Below are 22513 nucleotides of genomic sequence, written 5' to 3'. Positions count from 1 at the left end.
CCTGATGGACATGCGGAGCCAAAGAGGGCTGGAGCTGGTGGGTTCTTCCAAATGCTGCTGACCTACCAACATTTATGTTGGGGAAGGGGTCCCTGGGGGAATGTGGGCCTCAGGCTTGCTCCAGAGGAGCCTGACTCAGGCCAGAGAGAGGGGCCTACTTGGGGAGGAGTGCTAGGATTACTGAACACAAGGTGCTTCAGGGGCCTAGGAGGGTCACAAGACTGTCTTCTGACCCACCAATACTTAACGTCAGTGAAGAGTTGTGGAACAGAGCCAGTCTTTCCAAGATGTATTCTGTCGCATAGCCAAAGCCTCTTCCAGTCTATGGGGCTGGCGACGTCCAGAAAGATATCGTTGCCTGGTGGTAGGAGCTAGTGCCGCAGATCATTCTGGGAAGCTGGCACAGGGGATGATTTGCACAATGAAGTCACCACCAAACCACTGCTTAAATCCAGTCCCCGGCCTTCTTTTTCTGCTCTGTAGTCCAGAAACATTTCCTTAAAAGCCAGAAAGTCTGTGAACGTGAGCAGCATGTCAAATGTCACCAGCCACTTCATCGTTACGGTGCTGCAAAGTTGTGGTGAAAGGTGCCATGTTAAATCCAGGAATCCGCTCCAGCAGCTGTTCTTCAATATACTTTTCTACCAAAGAAATATATTCGTTAAAAATAGGTGTGTAGGTGAGTTTATTCTCTTCTGTGTCTTCAAACTCCTGGTAGTACTTGTCCATGAAATTCCTCTGTAAGAACTGGAACTCGTCATCCATGATAATGTCCTCTAAATATCCAACCACAGCATCAAATTCTGCATCAGAGGCAGAAGAGAAGGACAGAGCGAAGCTCTCTTTCTCTAGGAAAACAGCCGCCGCCGCGGCTGCCTCTTTCTCCTCCACGCGCGAGCAGGACCGTAGGCCTCTTTTTTTTTTTTTAATATATTTTTAAATATATATATTTTTTACATTTTATTTTATTTTTGATAGAGACAGAGCACAGGTGGGGGAGGGGCAGAGAGAGACGGAGGCACAGAATCCGAAGCAGGCTCCAGGCTCCGAGCTGTCAGCACACAGCCCCCCCGCAGCGCTCAAACTCACAAACCTCGAGATCATGACCTGAGCCGGAAGTCGGACGCTTAACCCACTGAGCCACCGGAGGCGCCCCAGCCCCTCCGCATTTTATCCCGCCCGGGGCGGGGCCCAGCCTGAGCTCCGCTCCTTAGGGCCCCAGCCGGCACCTGGGAGGCCTCGCCGCCGCGGCCTAACGAGTTGGGCCCTGCGTGTGTGGCCCCGCGCTTCAGGCGCCCCTGCGGCAGCCGCGCCGGCTCGACCCCACGCGGGGCCAGGCCTCTCTCGGCGCCCAGGTTCTGCGCGCCGCAGCCGCAGTGAGGGACTGGTGTCAGTTACCCGCAGCCCCGCGGCGCGCCCCGCCTCCAGAAGACAGGAATTTTGAAGACACTTATTACTTACACTCACGTTTTAGTTCCCTGAGTCACGTGGTCCCGATGTAATTAGAAGGTAGATATATTTATATCCCTATAAAAGGTCTTCATCTTTTTTCTGGAAGTCGCTTGCAAACGATCTGATACTGCTGGCCCTTTTGAGGATTTGTCGAGACCAGGGCCGTTGCGAATGGCTGAGGGTGATTACTGCCCCGGCTGGGGCTTTGGGGCGCCGACCCCAGTGTCCATGATCCTTACGTTTAAGTCTGGCTGCTGGGAAGTCACAGCGTCCCTAGCCCTTGTGTAAGCTCGGGGACCGTGTCCTCCACTCCCTCAGCCTGGACAGTTTCCTGCGGGCTCGTGCCGACCGCCGTGCTGCTGGACACCCAGCTGGACACTGGCCCTCTGCAGGATCCAGAGATGATTGTCTCTGTTTCACAACGTCGTCTCTCACCCTTTACAGCCTTTACCTTTTAGAGTCTTTCTAGACTCTCAGCTTTGTGTCCTTATTGACTCACATCTCTGTTTTCTTCTAGATTTGTACTCTTTGAGAACGGGCCAATGTCTTACTCACTTAAGATTGCCTCTTCTAGTTCAGTGGCTTACATACATGTGACATCAATAACTATTCACTGAGTAAAGGAATAAACATTTGCAACATAAGTGAAACCTCACTATTGGAAGAGTTAATTAAAATGCCACTGCCTTCCTTGTTTTTGTTTTTTTTTTAATTTTTTTTCAACGTTTTTTATTTATTTTTGGGACAGAGAGAGACAGAGCATGAACGGGGGAGGGGCAGAGAGAGAGGGAGACACAGAATCGGAAACAGGCTCCAGGCTCTGAGCCATCAGCCCAGAGCCCGACGCGCGGCTCGAACCCACAGACCGCGAGATCGTGACCTGGCTGAAGTCGGACGCTTAACCGACTGCGCCACCCAGGCGCCCCCTTTTTTTTTTTAATTTTTTTTTTAACGTTTATTTATTTTTGAGACAGAGAGACAGAGCATGAACGGGGGAGGGTCAGAGAGAGAGGGAGACACAGAATCTGAAACAGGCTCCAGGCTCCGAGCTGTCAGCACAGAGCCCCACACGGGGCTCGAACTCACGGACCGCAAGATCATGACCTGAGCCGAAGTCGGCCGCTTAACCGACTGAGCCACCCAGGCGCCCCCCTTCCTTGTTTTATAATGTTTACGCATTTTTAATAATCTAATTCTTTTAAGGCAATGGGTGTTCTTTTATTCTTATTCTGTTTGGCTGCTATAACAAAATACGATAGGCTGTGGCTTATCCAGAACAGAAATCTATTTATCACAGTTCTGGAGTCTGGCAGTTCCAACGTCAAGCAGCCAGGAGACCCTTGTGTGGTGTGGGCCTCCTGGTTCACAGACAGCCGTGTTCACTGTGCTCTTTGCTCATGGGACGAGGGACCAGGGGGCTCTGAGCCCATCCACAGTCTCCCTCTCTCCACCCAATCAGCTCCCGAAAGCTCACATACAAATACTGTCACGACCGGCGCGACAAACACCGAGGTCAGGGTCCTGAGGGTAGGGGAATGCAAGAAAAAAAGAGAGAAGAGAAAGTTTGGGAACAGGAGGGTCCCCTGGGCTGATGGCCCAAGTGAGAGCTTTATTGTTGTTGTACACAATCTTTTATAATATAAGACTCTTATGGATCAGGTCATTCTAAGAATAAACAGGTTTCACATAATCGCTGCCAACCAAAACATTTAGTTCTGTGTTTCTTGTGAATTTTCTAGACGGGTCACAAGACCTTGTTGATAGATTGCTAGCAAAACACAATTCCCATGTTTGTTTCTATCTGACTTGGGGTAGAAAAAGGGTGGTAGCATTACTGCCAACACCTGCAGACCACAGGCTTCAGGAATTAACTCTCTCAGCCTTGACAAGGCTTTCGTATGCCCTTGAAAGTGGGGGAATGGGAGGGGGAACCACCGGGTTGGCTAAGTCAACAGGGAACGTTGCTCGACCTGGTCTCAGCCTGGCGCCAGGCCGGCCTCCCACATGAATGGGAGGGGGAACCACCGGGTTGGCTGAGTCAACAGGGAACATTGCTCGACCTGGTCTCAGCCTGGCACCGGGGCCCGGCCCCCCACAAAATACTAACGCATGGAGAGTAAGTTCCACGTATGAATTTTGGAAGGACACAAACATTCAGTCTATAGCAGGTGGTTAATCCAAAACAGTAATAAAAATTATGATCAGAGGGAAACCTTGATTTGTTCCTGACTCTGTTGGGAAGTGTCTAGTTCTCCTTCCGTAAAAACAATAATATGACTTTGTTTTGTCGTAAATATTTTTACCTATTGAATGTGCTCGCCTGCTGTTCTTTCTATATCACAAAGCATTTTTCTATTTAATGACTTACTGATACTTGCAAAATTTTACAATATAATATTTAACCAATTCACTAATGTTTCAGTAATACTTTCATGAATGTTAAAAAGATTTCTTTTTTAATCTTGTTTTTAACCCTGCACCAAATTGATTTGCCTGCTTGGCAATACACATATGATAATTCACTTAGTGATGTATTTAAATATATAAACTTGTAAAATACCAGGCAGAATTCATGAAGTATTAATTACATTTGTAAAATTAAATATTCAGTTCTTTTTTTAAATTTATTTTTTTTTAAATACATCCAAGTTAGCATATGGTGCAACAGTGATTTCAGGAGTAGATTTCCTAAGCCCCCTTATCCATTTAGCCCATCTCCCCCCATCCCTCCAGTAACCCTCTGTTCTCTATATTTAAGAGTCCTTTATGTTTTGCTCCCCTCCCTGTTTTTATATTATTTTTGCTTCCCTTCCCTTATGTTCATCTGTTTTGTATCTTAAAGTCCTCATATGAGTGAAGTCATATGATATTTGTCTTTCTCTGACTAATTTCCCTTAGCATAATACTCTCTATTTCCATCCACTTAGTTGCAAATGGCAAGTAGCTATTGAGTTCTTTTTTTGCTTAAATCTCAGGGTTTTGCTCTACTATATCTATAATACTGAAGATAAATCAAAATATATCCCTAGGGTTTGGGGACAGCCTCTCACATCAGCACTAAATATTTTTGAAAACCCATGTTTTTGTTTAAAAATGTATGCAACTTCCACACAATAATATATCCCTGATCACTTCAATACAAAATAGTCGTTTTAATGTTCAGTTATTTTTAAGTCTATCTAGACCTTTAAACAAAACTAACAAACCCAAGAAGATGTAGCATTTTTGCCTAGTGACTTCAAATACCCTCTGAGAGATATACCGCTTTACTAGAATTAATAAATTAAACCCATAAACATTTTTTCTTAATACATACTAGGATACATTTTATATTTTAGATAGTACTGATTTGAGGTTCCATGTTAAAATGAATCATGAATTCGAGAAACACTGCAACCAAAAAGTTTTTTAGTGGTTTAAAGAAACCAAGGAGAAACATTGAGGTAACAGACTGTCTTTCCCTTGTGTACCCAGGAGCCTTTATTTTGCAAAATCTTTTTCCTCCCTGTTCCACCTTCATCTGACTTACAGCTGGGCCACGGACAGTGATGTGTTCATGGTACATCATTAACAGGAGCAGAGCCTCACACTGTCCCTTCAGGAAGGGGGTTAGTGCAGTAGGCATCGGGGAGGGAAAAAAGAGCCATATCTTGACCTAATTACGTTAGTGTATTTACTAAATGTTTATCATGCAAAAGCATTGTAAAGAAATCTGCAGATATGTAAGGCATTAAAACATGAATATTACAGGGGGGTTTGGGAAGGAGGTCTCCTGACAGGCAGTGAACACAATAAAGTGTTCAAACAGAAGCCACTGCAGGACACAGCCCTTAGGGTTGTCAATTTTTTTTTTTAGTGAAGTTTAATATGCTGAGCTAGAAATGTCCAGGATTGATGCTGATATGTGGGGAGGGGGAGGGTCCTAGGAAATACCCATGGCAGGATTGATGGTGATATGTGGGGAGGGGAAGGAGGAGGGTCCAAGGAAATACCCCATGGCAGGATTGATGCTAATATGTGGGAGGGGGAGAGGGAGGAGGGTCCTAGGAAGTACTCCATGGCATGTGGTAATCTCCATTTACTAGAGAATTTTATCTCCGGGGAGAGATTTTATGCATGTTTTGTGTTATCATTAACATTTGCAATTCCAAATTTTCAGAATCTCTGACAGGATATTGAACCTGATACACCCTTAATGTTCCCAGCCATATACCAGTTTAATCCAGATTCTAGAATTCAGTCAGTCAGTGTATTTATTTCCCCAAATTAAAGAACCTTGTAAAATACACTGAAGGATTCTCAGAAAATTATTCATGTTGATTAAGACCTTGGAGTGTATATTATTAAGGGACTCTGATCCATTAGTGTAGAATAACTACAAAGAACTGAAATGAAATAAGTAAAAATTATTAAATGTATTTATGGATGGGTAGACTTTGGAAAGGATAATTTTATACAGAAAGCTCAATAATGTGTATTAAAAGGGAGACAATGACATAGAAATTGTATTGATAAGTCAGAATAAGTGCTTAGCCCATGATTTTATAAATCTTCAAATTGAAAATGCATTAGAGCTCTATGAATTTAGAATTAAATTTTTATTATCTAGATTTGCTTGGGGCACCTGGGTGGCTCAATCAGTTAAGTGTCTAACTTTGTCTCAGGTCATGATCTTGCAGTCCATGAGTTCGAACCTGTGTCAGGCTCTGTGCTGACAGCTCAGAGCCTGGAGCCTGCTTCGGATTCTGTGTCTCCCTGTCTCTCTGTCCCTCCCCTGCTCATGCTCTGTCTGTCTTTCTCTCTCAAAAATAATAAACTTTAAAAAAATTATCTAGATTTAGTTCATAGGAAACAGAGTTACAATATTAAATATTAAAGTCAATGTCCTGTGAAGAACATAATTTCACACACCTTTGAATTAAGGCAAATGTTAGCACCCCTTTTTAGTGGCAAAGGAACTGTAGTCAAAGGTGATGAATTTTGTCCCCTAAAGGCACACATGACTCCGTTGAGGGGGTATATATACCCATTCATGAAATGTGAGATTTGATTTTCACTTCAGGCAATAGCATTGAGTTTTTGCTGAATTCACTCTATTTTGACTAAAATGTATGTGTGAAACAATTTATAACCAGGAGTTATAAAACATTTTTTAAAAAATAAGTCTGATAGATGAACTAAGGCTTTGCATTCAACATCATATTCCCCTAACTCCCACACTGAAGCAGGACACGTCCACATGGTGAAAGAAGCTACTTTGTCAAACTCTCTAGTCACTAGTACAGTTTCTTGACTTAGAATATTTCCCACTGTTCACTGTGCTTTGTTTTGTCTCTTGGCCCCGAGTAACTTCTGTTTCATTGACCATGACCTCATTGTTGTTTATCATAACAAAGACTGACTTGGGTTTCAGGTCAAAATAATGTGTACTTAAATTCACTGACTCTAAATTTTTTCATGGATTTTTCCCTTTGCATATTTCTATTTTAGATGCTTTTGACCTCAATGCCTCTTGCGTTCACTTGCTTTTGGGTCCAAGGCCCTCATGGGTGACACAGTTGGTCACCAAATGCCAGAGGATGACTGCATGGTGTCAATGTGTGTTGATTAAAGTCGACTCAAGATGGCAGTGGCATGGTTGTTGTTTTTTTAAATACGTGATTATTTCTAATTTTTTGGGGATTCATTTAGAAATAATGCAGGCCAAATATATTTTCTATATTTTCTAAATATATTTTTGCCTAGTTATTGCACCAATTTCCCCTCTGAAACTAAGTTAGCCAGCAGTTAGGGTTAACTAGTAGCCAAGGTTGGGGAGGAAGGTGACATGACCTTATGGGATTCGTATTGTAAGACAGGTGTTCTCATAAGTGGAAAACAGCTCTGAGGTCACCCAGACTTGTTGCTCCTTTCTGGTCCTGCTCCATCTGTGAACTTCATGACACATGATGCAGCATAGTCTCATAACTTCATGCCCAGAATCTTCCCTGAAAGGCTGACACATCCCTCCTTGCTTTGTGGGTCTCCTTTCCAGAGATCATCCTGTCTTGACCCAGAACTCCTTGGTCAGTGCCCTTCCCAGGGCAGCTTTCACATCCTTGTTCCTCAGTGTGTAGATAAATGGATTGAGTGTGGGAGTGACAATCCCATAGAAGAGAGCCATGATCTTCCCCCTATCATGAGAGTAGCTAGAGGGAGGCTGGACGTACATACTGATGGCTGTGAAGTAGAAGAGGGACACGACCAGCAGGTGTGAAGCACAGGTATTGAAGGCCTTCCAGCGACTTTCAGCAGAGCGGATCCTCATTACTGCCCGAGCAATGAGCACATAGGTGCCCAGGATGAGGGTGAGAGGCACCAGAAGCAGCAGCGCCCCCAGCACGTTGAGCTCAGCCTCATTCACATGAGTATCAGCACACGCTAGTTTCAAAAGAGCAGGAACTTCACAGAAGAAATGGTCCACCACCCTGTGTCCACACCGTGGGACCACCACGGTGAGGGTGGACTGCACAAGGGAGTTGGCAAAGCCACTGATCCAGGTCCCAGTCGCCATGTGGATGCAGCGTCTGTGACTCATGATGATTGTGTAGTGCAGGGGCTTGCAAACAGCAGTATAACGATCCAAGGCCATGATGGCTAGAAGTATGCATTCAGTAGAACCCAAGGCCAAGAAAATGTAGAGTTGGGCCACACAGCCACCATAGCTAATGGTCTTTTCTGGTCCCCTAAGGTTGACTAACATCTGTGGCACGGTGCTGGTAGTGTAGCAGAGGTCCAGTAGAGACAGATTAGAGACAAAAAAGTACATGGGACTGTCAAGCTGGGGGTCTAGGCGGGAAACAAGAATAATGGACACGTTCCCAAATAAGGCAAAGATGTAGGCCACCAGAAAGATTACAAAGAGTGGCATCTCCAGCCAGGGGCGGTCGGAGAATCCCAGTAAGATGAAGTCATCTCGAGAGCTCTGATTGTTGATCCACATGTTGTCACCGACAGGTGAAGTGCTAGCTGGAACCTCTAAGTGCCCACTGCCAGGCACGGGTGTCAGTGGTAAGAGGGAGCTGCTGAGAAGTAGGGACAAGAGGTGGTGAACTGGGCTTCCCATTTCTGCTGTGATCTGCACCTGCACCTTGATTAAGGTGACATGTTGAGTCAACATTGCCAATGTACCACTGAAAGATCCTTGAGAGAGGAATAAGGAGAGCACCAGCAAAATAGGAAGTGTGGCTTCCCTTGTGGGTGCTGTCTGGTTAGCTACTCACCCCTTTCGGGATTTTGTATCTTCCAAAAAGTTTCATAGAACTTCCATCACCTGTACATGTTATGAATATTTAACGACAACAACGGAGTACAGATTAAAGCAGAGTGGGGAGGAGGTGGAGCTTCCCAAATAGAAGTCAAACAGAGGTCAGCTTGAGGGTCAGCAGGTGATGACCTTCCTTAGACTAACCTGGTCACAATCTTCCTGGGAACTGCCCTGCACAGATTTTACGTTATGGGAGTTTGCATTTTTAGGACGCCGCTCACCCCTTCCCAGCCTAATGCTCATCCTATTCAGAAAATTTTTAAATATAGGGAAGAAACAAAAAGTTCAAACAGGATGATATACACACAAAACAATCCTCAAAACCTCGCTTGCTGAAAAAATGTTACTTGAAAAATATCTGGATAAATGTGAGGCAAGTTTTACGTCTGAGGGAGGGAGGCATCCAGAAAGAGGTTCAGATGTTTGGCTCCCTGAGTTTCAGGGCTAAATATGAATTTCTAGCCCTTCAGGATAGCCATTTAAATTTACCCCCCCAACTTTATTCTCCTCTCTCACTCACTGTCACACATTCCTGCCTCCTGGTGCACCTGCACCGTCCCATCCAGATCACACAGCTCTTTATTGTGCAACAATTGGATGATGTGCATGGAGCTAGAGAGTAGAATGTAAGCAAAATAAGTCACTCAGAGAAAGACAAATACCATATGATTTCACTCATATATGGAATTTAAGGCACAAAACAAACGAGCAAAAGGAAAAAAAAGACAAAAAAAAGACAGGAAACAGACTCTTCACTTACAAAGAACAAAGTGAGGGTTGATGGAGGGAGGTGGGTGGGGGATGGGCTAGATGGATGATGGGCATTAAGGAGGGCACTTGTGAGGAGCACTGGATGTTGTACGTAAATGTTGAGTCACTCTGTTGTAGACCTGAAACTATATTACACTGCAGGTTAACTATAGCGGAATTAAAAAAAAATCCAATGAGTACTTTTTCCATTCCCTAAAATCCCAAATTCCTTTCAGTTTTGCTCCCATTTATGGCAAATTCGTGTTGTATTTCTCTCTAGTTATTTTATAAAAGGCATTTTCCTTCTTGCTTCAAACCTGACCATTCCATTTTGCAGGAGTGTGACTTTGGAGATGTCACATCATCTTTTTTTGTGGTTCAATTTCTCAGCTTTAGAATGACCATAATTTTCTCATAGGACAGAGTGATACAGTGTAAACGGCACATGTAACTCAATTCTTTTCATATGTTGATAATTCAGTAGCTATTAATAGTTATTATTTCTTTCCCTACTCATGAATTCCCTAACGTACTGGAAGTTTCTTAACTTCTGTACACAGAGTATGTGATATTTGCAATCAATGGGTGATGGGTCAGGAGGACAACTCTGGAACCCCTCTGCTCCTCCTTCTCCTCTTGCCCCCCACTGGTGGGATCCGTGTGCCTGCATGGCTGGGTCCTATGCTGCTGCCACTGGGTTATGAAAGCAGACAGAGGGGAGTAACAGAAGGCAACAGAAGGCAGGGGAACGTGTCTGCTTCAAGCCCAGACCTCAGAATCACTAAATCCAGACCTGACTCCTTCTCGCACTCACAGCGTCTGTTTTTTATGGACAGAACCACAATTCTTTCAGTGCCCAGAGCAGAACCCTTATCTGTGAATTGCAATTGCCTGTCTCCCAGGCTGTCAAGTGGGACCAGTTCTTCCTTCACACTGTCTGTCACATCGATCCATGAAATCTGTATCTACTCAAACATATCACAGCAGACACAGAATATAGTTCCATGTTCCATAGTCTCTAGCTGTCCAGCTGGTCTCCCCACTTACAAGTTCTCATCTTCATAGAGACCCAGTACGTTTGGAGAAGTCTTTCCTTAGTTCAGACCTGACCATGCACAGCTCAGAATTCTTCAGTGAATCTCCACACACTATATCACAACACAGCCTTAGACTCGAGGGCTCCAGCCATCCAGACGTACCCACAATCCAGCCCACTTCTCTTTCCCACTTTGTGGGAACATCCACTGCTTTCTGTCCTGTGAGCATCATTTCAGGTTAAAAAGGTTCCTAAGTATGCCCCACCCTCTTTACTGACCCTCCAGAACAGTGTATTTGTAATTCTCCTGTGACACACAATACATTTTATTTTATGTGCATATACTTATATATATGTGTGTGTATATACTTATATCCCTGTTTTAGTACCTGGCCCCTTTTCCGACTGGACTTAATACATACTCTCCAAGAGTAAGGGTGTGACTTCTAGAAGCAAGTTTAGACGATGGGTATTTCCCACCTTTTAATTAATTGGAATTCAGTTAAAGCCTGAAGCTCTGAAATGCTTCCCTCTGGGGTTGTGGTGGGTTAGATCACTCCAGCATCTTGACGTTATGATTTCCTTTCACTCATGGCCTCAGTGGGTCTCACTGATATTTCGTCACCGCAGAACTAGATACACCAGCTGCTTCTCTACTCCCTGACCGAGAAGCCAGGGCAGAGTGAAATATGCCCACATTACTCGTAATGCAAACATTGTAAGTGTTTTATTGCCATATTTTGGTGTTCATTTCTCCTGTGATTCACTTCAGATATTTCTTCTTAATGTGATGTCTACGAATCGTCCCTACGGCCTGATGCCATGCCTGGATGCCATGTACTGGATTCCCTTGTTCTAAACAGTCTTGGATTTGTTTGAATGGTGGGCCTTTCAGATCTCGGTTGGTTCCCACACGAAGTCAGTACCTTATTATCTACAAACTTTGTAATGTAAATCACAATTTCAGTCTAGAGGAGTGGGGAAAAGGCACATCTTATGATATTTACATGAAAATACAAGGTCCCAAAGGTAAACAACACTAATAGGAAACAATTGCATTTCTCCATAGCTTTCCTTATAACAGAATAATGTATAACAAGGATCTGCAAATACCAGAATGTTCATATCTAACTTTCCATAATATATAAATGTATATAAGTTTTGTGTATGTATATATAATCGATTTTGTGCATATAATAAGCCCTCCTCACATGTATGTTTCATTTGTTCTCATAATAATCCCCTAAAGTAAGAATACTTTTTTAAATGATAGAACAGAGAAAACTCAGGCACCAAGAGGCTACAGGACTTGCCCAAGCACATAAATCTGGTAAATTTAGAAGCAAAGATTTGAATAATATATGATTTGAATCCTACATCAGTACCCTTTTCTTTCTTCTTTTTTTAATGTTTATTCATTTTTGAGAGAGAGAGAGAGAGAGAGAAGGAGTGGGGGAGGGCAGAGAGAGAGAGAGAGGGAGACACAGAATCTGAAACAGGCTCCAGGCTCTGAGGTGTCAGCACACAGCCCCACACGGGGCTCGAACTCATAAACTGCGAGATCGTGACCTGAGCCGAAGTCGGAGGCTCAAGCGACTGAGCCACCCAGGCACCCCAATACACTTTTCTTAATTCCATTGTTTTCGCAAACAAAAATGTCAGTGGCCGTGAAATCAATATTTTTTAATTTTTTTTTTTTTTTACTCTACAGTTCTATTCCTGAATGCTTCCTTCCCCAACTGTATGGAGCAGCAAAGCAAGGTTCCCTCTGATTTTGACTCTCCTTCCCTCCCCAAACCATTGCGTTGTTGACCTGGTGCTGGGCTGTAAAATCTATCAGGTTGTTTGCTTGGGACAGAGAGGGGCTGTTGGGGAAGACTGACCTCAGGCTCAGACGTGACTCCCAGACCCTGGTCTGCTGTCTGGATTTCCTTTGGGCTCTGTGCAGCGTCAACCCCGCTCCCCTCACCTACTGAAGGGTCAAGGCACCGGCTCCCAGTTATGGCCATCCCCAGGCCCCGCAGCCCCCCGCAGCGCTTTCCCCTGAGTCTGCATGCTGTGATTCCGTGTAAGCCTCTGAGACTCAGCATAATTAACGTCTGCCACCAACGTGCCCGGGACAGAAGAGCCAGAGGGACCAGCAAGTGAGACAACCTCAGAAGCAACCAAGATAAAGTTTCCAACCAAGTACAAACTTTGGGCAAGTCCAGAAAGTCACCTCAGAGGAAATTAAATCCATTCCAATAAGACCTGGTCTTAGTGGTTGTTCATGTGATTTTTATAGTATCGATTATGAATTAGGTAAAATTACTCCTTACATATGCTCACTATTCTGAGAAAAATAAGAACTTCATTCAGTCACAAAATTCATCTTTCTAAAATGATTTTTACATGTTTCTCTCCCATAATGGCTGTTCATTCTAACTCATATATATCATACAAGGTATTTAATAAACATAAGATATTTATTAATTCATTTGGTAATCATAGCCACTGTATAAATTAGGGAAGCACATTTTAACTATTCCTATTTAGCTGATGGCAGTCCCCAAACTCAGAAAAATCAAAGAATGTGCCCAAGATCATAGCCACGTAGACAGGGAGCAAGACAAATGCTCCCAAATTTGATCTAGATTTTCTTCTTCCAAGCTACTGAGCATTGCCAATCTATACTCCTCAGGGCGAGCCACCAAAATGAACATTCAGCATAGATTTTTGCTCCTATCTCCTTTACATTAGCCTTTATTTCTCCTTCTATCACACCTTTGGGGCAGCAGAAGGCACAGTGGGAGTGAAACGATGTGATTGTCCACACAGGACACCTGTCAGCCTCTGTATTTTCTATCCTGTCACAAGCCGCCTGCTGGGCACATTTCTTTATTTCTTTATTTAATATAATTTATTGCCAAGTGGCTTCCACACAACACCCAGTACTCATCCCAATAGGTGCCCTCCTCAATGCCCATCACCCACTTTCCCTTCTCCCCCACCCTCCCATTAACCCTCAGTATGTTCTCCGTATTTAAGAGTCTCTTATGGTTTGCCTCCCTCTCTGTTTGAAACTATTTTTCCCCTCCCCCTTCCCCTCCCCCACGGTCTTCTGTTAAGTTTCTCAACTTCCACATATGAGTGAAAACATATGATATCTGTCCTTCTCTGACTGACTTATTTCACTCACTCAGCATAATACTTTCCAGTTCCATCCACATTGCTGAAAATGGCACGACTTGATTCTTTCTCATTGCCAAGTAGTATTCCATTGTATATATAAACCACATCTTCTTTATCCATTCGCCAGTTGATGATGGACATTCAGGCTCTTTCCATCATTCGGCTATTGTTGAAAGTGCTGCTATAAACATTAGGGCACATTTCTAAACCCTTCTGTCTTGAGCATCCTGCTGACACCTGCCTGCTCCCCAGGCAGCCCTGAGGCTCCGGTTCTGGCTCCTACCAGCTGCCTCGCCAGTCCTCTGAGAGCAGCTTTACCCCCTTCCTTGGCTTCGTCCCATCCTTCTCGTCTCACATCTTCCAAAAGTTTATCCATCTGTTCTTGGCTGTCGGTCCCTCTCCAGCCTGCTTGTCCTTATAGATTCACATCAGCTTTTATGTAATGTAATTTTTATGGTGTTAAGAAAGGAACGGGAATCAACATGTTTGTTCAATTTACTGTGCCTAATCAGAACTCTGTTTTAAAAATCTGTTTATGTTGCTGCTTATGAGGATAAAACAATAGACAAATGTGTGCTAAGGTCAAAAAATCCATCTCAACTTTTTATTCAATAAAGATTTGTACAGTTATAAAAATGTAGTATGCAGTATCATTTTTATTCCTGATGTATATCGCTGGGAGCCATCATTCAGAGATGATGCTGTCTGGTCTGGGCCTCAGTGTGTCCAGGTCATTTTTGCCTGAAAAGTGATTCTTTTATTCCTTGTATTTGCAGTTTTATGTCTTTCTTCCAAGTGTTAGGCACTGGTCAGGAGGTCTATGCTTTGTTATGAATCTCTCAAACACACAGGCATTCAGTGCACTTGCATTCTTGTTTTATTTTGTATCTATTATGACCTTTTAACTATTTCACAAATGAAGAAATGTATTTTATAAGAATATTTTATGTTGCTTGCAAACAGTGATAGCCATTTGCCAATGGCTACATTTCAGCTTGTATTTATTCAGGAAACATTGGGGAGGATATTTTTATTTCATAGGTTAACTACTTTAAATTCATTGTTGGCTAGGTTAATAGTAGCACAGTTTCCTGTAGAGAGTAATTCCAAACACAATGAATAGACTAGATGCCTTCAATGCAATGACAGCTTCAGCTCAGTTACCACCATTAAAGCCTTGTGTCAAAAAGAAAAAAAATATAGGGGCACCCGGTCGCTCAGTCGGTTGAGCATCAGACTCTTGATTTTGGCTCAGGTCATGATCCCAGGGTCGTGTGTTCGAGCCCTGGGTCAAGCTCCTTGCTGAGCGTGGAGCCTGCTTGGGATTCTCTCCTCTCTGCTCCTCCCCCACTCACAGTCTCTCTCAAAACAAATAAGCATTAAAAAAAAAAAAAAAGATGTGTGTCACACTTTCTATAAGTATGCAGAGAAAAAATAAGTCATACGTTTTTTCCATATTATAAAGACCCAAAAAAGGATTAATTTACCCATATTTTCGGGTGATTGATTTTCCATTCAGATGTAAGCATAAGTGGGCATCTAATTACTGACTAGGTAAGAATTTGTGTTAGAACAATTGAAAATAATAAGCACATATTGGATCCAAATAAGAGGAGAGTACAAGACTGAAGAGCTGTTAACTGATATTTATTGATCACTGTTTTCCAGGTCCTTTTCCTATTGTTTTGTGCTGGTCTCAGCCTATCAATAACCAATATTGTGGTCGGAAGGGGCCTTGTGGTTCCTCTGATCGCAAGATGCCTGTAGCCACGGCCAACAGGAACAAGTCACTGTCCCTCGCTGTCCCCGAGAGAGCGGGCCTGGGCTCTGCGTTTACTGAAGGAGGGGGGTCTAGACTGTCACGGGTTTGCTCTCTTCCGGTGAAAACAGGAGTGGAGTTAAAAGTGCAGCATCAGAAGGACATGATGCCCCAAAGGGTCTCGTTTACCTAAGTCAATCAAGATCTGCAAACAAAGGAGCCTGGGAAGTGGGGCCTCCGGCGGCTGGCCACACAAACTACACCCCTTTTCACCTTGACCCGACGTAATAAGCTCATTCTTTTACTGCGCACGAATGAACTCAGACAAAAAAACCCCACTTCAATAAAAATCCCACGGGCTCAGAAAGGAAGCCTTGCAGTATAAATCCGGATTCTCTGATCCAATCTGTCTACAGGGCACCACAAGGTGAATGAAAGCTTTCCCTGTGATAAAGAGGAGACTGTTGTTAGAGATGGCGGTGGTCAGGAATTGTTGGCGTTTTGGTGGGGAGGGTGGAAAGCAGGCGCAGCTGGGAGGGGTCGTTGGGCACGTGGAGAAACGCGCCGGAACAGGTGGAGCTGCGGGCAGGAGGGAGGGCCGTCTGCCTTGAAGTCACAGTGGTGGGGGACCGCGGGGTCCCGCAGAAGCCGGAGCGGATGGACCAGAAGGGCTCCGGAGGCTCGTTGTGAAGCAGTTTTCCTGAGACGTGAGTGTCAGGAGCCGAGGTAAAATCTATCACACAAAAAGGTAAATAAGGGAGAAAGAACTGTTAGAAGGATGCAATGCGCTCAGTCTGTGGCTTATGAGAAACCGTGTAAATGAGGAGGATTCAGCGACATTGATGTTTCATGTACGTAAATACCGTTTCAGCTCCTCAACCATAATTTTGAAGTGATTTCTTTCCTCAAGGATTTTTTTTTTTAAGTTTATTTATTTTGAGAGACAGCGCGAGTGTGGGGGCGGGGCAGAGAGCGAGGAGACAGAGAATCAATCCCAAGCTGAAAGCTCTGAGCCCCACGGGGGGCGGCTTGGTCCCCAGAACCGTGAGATCGTGACCTGAGCTGAAACCCAGAGTCTGACACTCAACCCACTGAGCTGCCGGCAGAACCCCTTTCCCCAAGAATATTTGTTATATAAACGACAGTCAGCTTCTGGAGATTTTAGTGGTTCTTTTTCCTACAAAATGGCAAACATTTGGCTCTTGGAAGTAATAAACATTTATATCTGTGTTCTAAATGTTTAATCGTTTATATCTGTGTTCTAAATGTTTAATCATTATGCACACATAATTTCAAAAGTATTTCTTTCATGGACTAGTTAACTCTTTTAGTCCACTAGCTTATTAATATAAATTCACGTGATGCATTTATTTTCTTCTTCCAAGATTTTTTAAAATTTCAGTTAACATGCGTGTAGCACTAGTTTCAGGTGTAGCACACAATGATTTCACACATGCAGCACCTGGTGCTCCTCAGGACCAGTGCCCTCTTCATCCCCATCACCTGTTCCCCCATCCTCCCACCTGCCATCAGTGTGTTCTCCGTGGGTAAGAGTCTGTTTCTTGGTTTGCCTCTCTCTCTCTCTCTTTCCCCTCTCTGTTTATTTGTTGGGTTTCTTAAATTCCATGCATGAGTGAAATCGTATGGTATTTGCATTTAGAACATACAGTGATGCTGTAACCGTGATGCATTGGGGCAGCACAGTATAACGTATTAGCTTGTCCAATCACTTGTACGCCTGACACCAGTGTAGCATTGTGTGTCAAATATACTCAAGTTAAGTAAATAAATAATAAAAATATCTTAACATGTTCAAAGTAAAAAAAAAAAAACAAAACCACCCAACCTCCTGGCCTGTTCTGGTGCATGGTGTTGAGGAAGGAGTCAGCTTCTGGGCCTGCATGTTGATGACCGGGTAGCTGAATCTCAACATGGGGATAAGGGTCGGGGAGAGGAGGTTCCCTGGTGGCGTGTAAGTTAGTGGCCTCAGCATAGATGTTTTACCTTCTAGAAGATTAAAGAGGCCGAGATTTGTAATGGACTTTTGAAAGTCCCGTTGTAAATGAAAATGTTTAAAATACACTCACTGAGACAAAGCATATTTCCAAAGACCATCACTGTGTGTCATGTTTAAGACAAATGGGCACATGTCCTCAGGCTTCACAATTCTTCCCTCATAATAACTGCACATCTTGAAACTGTTTTGTTACTTGTGAAAAATAATCATGAAAGTAAAATATATTAAGTCATTGTCAATGATTAACCCTTATGTTCATGTAACATAGCATGTGACAATATACTTGCAGATCTGGGTCTGGGCATCCAACAGCAGCACAGGTGCAGAATGGTCTTTCAAAAGAGTGAAAGGAAGTGATACTATAACAACAATATAAAAGAGCCCCAAGGAACACACTAGTTTACACGTATACTTTCTAATTCTAATAAATGCACCCCCAGTAACGCACATACATACCGCTGGGCACAAACACATGGGCACTCTCATACCTCTGCCCATCCCCTTTCACTGTCAATTCCCATCTATACATACTCTACTCATTCTTCCTTTTTAAAAATTTCTTTAATGTTTATTTTTGAGAGAGAGAGAGCATGAGTGGGGAAGGGGTAGAGAGAGCTGGAGACACAGAACCCGAGGCAGGGTCCAGGATCTGAGCTGTCAGCCCCAACGCGGGGCTCAAACTCACGGACCGCGAGATCACAACCTGAGCTGAAGTTGGACGCCTAAGCGACTGAGCCCCCCTCGTGCCCCATTCATATGTCTCTTAAGTTCAGTGAGGGGCTCTGCCATCTGTGTCTCTCAGGGTCACAGCCTGACTGGTGTCCACACCCCTGACAGGCTGGCAGAGGGAGAGGAAGGCTCCAGAAGGACTTTCAGGGGAAGCCAAGCATTCTGGCCTGGAATTAACGGAGTGGGAGAAAGCGGTAGATATTGACTGTTCAGTGAACATGATGAATGGATTTATAGTAATTGCCCCAAAATACATAAATGTGAGAAGCTGAATGAAACAGCCTTTAGCTATGGAGTAAACTTTGCTGTCGCCCGTGTCCTTTTCCCTCCGCAGTTTTCCACTGGCAAGTTCACAGCCCGTGCCTAAGGCGAGAGTAGCACACACAAGGTGGAGACAGAGACCCTCATAGCTCTCAATTCCCCTGCAGGTTCTCGAGCTGGACCAGGCCTGACGGCAGACACCTCAATCACAGACATGAGAATATTTATTACTTAAACGTGGGCATTTTTACCACTTAAAAATGACCAGAAAGATCATGGGACATTGTAAAGACAGAGTCCAGGGGGGAGAGAGCCAGCACATGGCAGGCAGGAAGGGTGAGGCACTAAGACCTGTTTTCATCGCACCCACACACTGCTCTCACCTTCACCAAATCAGCAGGTAAGTGTGGATTGAGCTCTGCTGGGTGCCAGGCTCCCCACCAAGCACGTTACACACATCATTTCACGTATCACTCACTGGCACTATTGTTCCACTCAATAAAGATGAGGAAACCTTATCTTCTAGAGGAGAAATATCTTGCCCAGGTTCTGGAACCTACGCTGATCTGACTCCAGAGTCTGTGATCTTACAAAATACAAGATGTGCTGCCAGAGTTCACAGGAGAGACCAACCTCCTTCACAAAGCACAGGAGTCCTTCTTCTTCTTTTTTTTTTAAACATGAAATTTATTGTCACGTTGGTTTCCATACAACACCCAGTTCTCATCCCAACAGGTACCCTCCTCGATGCCCATCACCTACTTTTCCCTCCCTCCCGCCCCCCCATCAACCCTCAGTTTATTCTCAGTTTTGAGTCTCTTATGGTTTGGCTCCCTCCCTCCCTAACTTTTTTTTTCCTTCCCCTCCCCCATGGTCTTCTGTTAAGTTTCTCAGGATCCACATAAGAGTGAAAACATATGGTATCTGTCTTTCTCTGTCTGACATACCTCACTTAACATAATACTCTCCACTTCCATCCATGTTGCTACAAATGAACAGATTTCATTCTTTCTCATTACCAAGTAGTATTCCATTGTATTTATAAACCACAGCTTCTTTATCCATTCATCAGTTGAAGGACATTTAGGCTCTTTCCATAATTTGGCTATTGTTGAGAGTGCTGCTATAAACATTGGGGTACAAGTGCCCCTATGCATCAGCACTCCTGTATCCCTTGGGTAAATTCCTAGCAGTGCTATTACTGGGTCATAGGGTAGATCTATTGTTAATTTTTTGAGGAACATCCACACTGTTTTCCAGAGTGGCTGCACCAATTTGCATTCCCACCAACAGTGCAGGAGGGTTCCCCTTTCTCCACATCCTCTCCAGCATCTATAGTCTCCTGATTTGTTCATTTTAGCCACTCTGACTGGTGCGAGGTGATATCTGAGTGTGGTTTTGATTTGTATTTCCCTGATGAGGAGCGACGTTGAGCATCTTTTCATGTGTCTGTTGGCCATCCAGATGTCTTCTTTAGAGAAGTGTCTATTCATGTTTTCTGCCCATTTCTTCACTGGGTTCTTTGTTTTTCAGGAGTGGAGTTTGGTGAGTTCTTTATAGATTTTGGATACTAGCCCTTTGTCTGATATGGCATTTGCAAATATCTTCCCCCATTCCATCAGGTGCCTTTTAGTTTTGTTTATTTCCTTTGCAGTGCAGAAGCTTTTTATCTTCATGAGGTCCCAATAGTTCATTTTTGCTTTTAATTCCCTTGCCTTTGGAGATGTGTCAAGTAAGAAATTGCTGTGGCTGAGGTCAGAGAGATTTTTTCCTGCTTTCTCCTCTAGGGTTTTGATGGTTTCCTGTCTCACATTCAGGTCCTTTATCCATTTTGAGTTTATTTTTGTGAATGGTGTAAGAAGGCGGTCTAGTTTCATCCTTCCGCATGTTGCTGTCCAGTTCTCCCAGCACCATTTGTTAAAGAGACTGTCTTTTTTCCCATTGTATATTCTTTCCTGCTTTGTCAAAGATTAGTTGGCCATACTTTTGTGGGTCCAATTCTGAAGTGTCTATTCTATTCCAGTTGTTCTATGTGTCTGTTTTTGTGCCAATACCATGCTGTCTTGATGATTAGAGCTTTATAGTAGAGGCTAAAGTCTGGGATTGTGATGCCTCCCACTTTGGTGTTCTTCTTCAAAATTACTTTGGCTATTTGGTGTCTTTTGTGGTTCCATACAAATTTTAGGATTGCTTTCTAGCTTCGAGAAGAATGCTGGTGCAATTTTGATTGGGATTGCATTGAATGTGTAGATTGCTTTGGATACTATTGACATTTTAACAATATTTATTCTTCTAATCCATAAGCACGGAATGCTTTTCCATTTCTTTGTATCTTCAGTTTCCTTCATAAGCTTTCTATAGTTTTCTGCATACAGATCTTTTACATCTTTGGTTAGGTTTATTCCTAGATGAATATGGATGCAAAAATTCTCAACAAGATACTAGCAAATCGAAATCAACAGCATATAAAAAGAATTATTCACCATGATCAAGTGGGATTCATTGCGGGGCTGCAGGGCTGGTTCAATATTTGCAAATCAATCAACATGATACATCACATTAATGAAAGAACCAGATGATCCTTTCAATCAATGCAGAAAAAGCTTTTGACAAAATCCGGCATCTTTCTTAATAAAAACCCTCAAGAACGTCGGGATAGAAGGAACATACTTAAACATCATAAAAGCCATTTATCAAAAGCCCACAGCTATTATCATCCTCAATGGGGAAAAACTGAGAGCTTTCCCCCTGAGATCAGGAACACGACAGGGATATCCACTCTCACCGCTGTTGTTTAACATAGTGTTGAAAGTTCTAGCATCAGCAATCAGACAACAAAAGGAAATCAAAGGCATCCAAATTGGCAAAGATGAAGTCAAGCTTTCACTTTTTGCAGATGACATGATATTATACATGGAAAACCCGATAGACTCCATCAAAAGTCTGCTAGAACTGATACATGAATTCAGCAAAGTCGCAGGATACAAAATCAATGTACAGAAATCAGTTGCATTTTTATACACCAATAATGAAGCAACAGAAAGACAAACTGATCCCATTCACAATTGCAACAAGAATCACAGGAGTCCTTTTGTAATGGGTCCTTTCATCCCCTAGGAACTCCCTGCCACTTCCCAGAGTCTCTCCCCTAGCTGTAACTGAGACCTTGAGTTCCTTGGAAGATTCTTTCTTCTCACAAATCCACTGATTAGCACATGAAAGATGACTGGGCAGTTCAGAGGATGAGGTCATGGGCAATCAGCCCAGGATCAAGGCCACACTTCTAAAGTCTCCAAGCTTTTTCATCCAAGGATGAGGTTTGGTGAGATTTTGAGAACTAGATGTGGTGTGTGGTTCATAACCTCAATAAAAGGAAAAGATATTCAGAAACTTCTGAGTGTTTAAATATTAATTGAACAAGCTGATCATAGGATAAATAGGGCATGTTGTAGGAGAGATAAATTAGGTCAAAATGGTGGAGAACCTGGAACTTTATTTGTTAATCATTAGGGGCCATTTCAGTGAGAGTAGTGGGGTCATGTATGGAAAATAATTCTTACAGAATAATCAGACTTATCATGGAGAAAAAATAAGATCTGAAAGAAACAGCTTGGAGACTTTAGAAGTGTGGCTGTGATCCTGGGCTGGAGGGTGACTGCCAAGCTCCTGGGGTGGGTGGGTGGGTGGGCTCTGCTGTAAAGCTGAAGGACCATGGCACAGCAGAGGTCATGACCTCTGACCTTCAGACCACACTGCCCATCTGACTGCAGCCCAGGCCAGGCCTTCACCAGTTGTGTTAGAGCAGAGAGAGCATGTGAATTAGGGCGACGGCAGGTGAGGAGGGTGAGGGGTGCTGCTGGGACCCCGTGCATGTGTGGGGCCTGTGCGCCCCCCCCCCCCCCGCACCGTGCGGAGGTTATCCAGGGCTGGGGGAATTAGCAGGAAGAGTGGCCTTAGACTTGATTGAAAGCCTGAGGTTGAATGTTAAATGGGTGACGAAGGTCTAAGTGCCCAGAGGTTTGGAAGCATGTG

The 22513-nt window shown here is 43.6% G+C and overlaps 2 protein-coding genes across 2 annotated transcripts; both read right to left on the bottom strand.

The window, feature by feature from the left end:
• Positions 1-371: 371 nt before the first annotated feature.
• LOC124529253 (ADP-ribosylation factor-like protein 2-binding protein) lies at positions 372-5077 on the bottom strand. Its single transcript, XM_047103083.1, is given in 4 exon segments — positions 372-540; positions 542-848; positions 1230-1422; positions 4982-5077. Coding segments are annotated over 4 exon segments (765 nt in total).
• A 2412-nt stretch (positions 5078-7489) lies between these two features.
• LOC124528958 (olfactory receptor 2B6-like) lies at positions 7490-8611 on the bottom strand. Its single transcript, XM_047102844.1, has one exon. It carries the CDS (start codon positions 8609-8611, stop codon positions 7490-7492), a length of 1122 nt encoding a protein of 373 aa, XP_046958800.1.
• Positions 8612-22513: the final 13902 nt, after the last annotated feature.

Source organism: Lynx rufus, unplaced genomic scaffold (assembly GCF_022079265.1).
Source record: "Lynx rufus isolate CCGP_SWC_20201006 ecotype Redwood Valley unplaced genomic scaffold, mLynRuf1.p SCAF_6, whole genome shotgun sequence".
NCBI lineage: Eukaryota > Metazoa > Chordata > Mammalia > Carnivora > Felidae > Lynx > Lynx rufus.
This window is presented reverse-complemented; position numbering and strand designations above follow the sequence as displayed.

Bases quoted from the DNA above. Each gene is read 5' to 3' on its own strand.
- LOC124528958 (XM_047102844.1), bottom strand. From the start codon at position 8,611: ATGTTGACTCAACATGTCACCTTAATCAAGGTGCAGGTGCAGATCACA.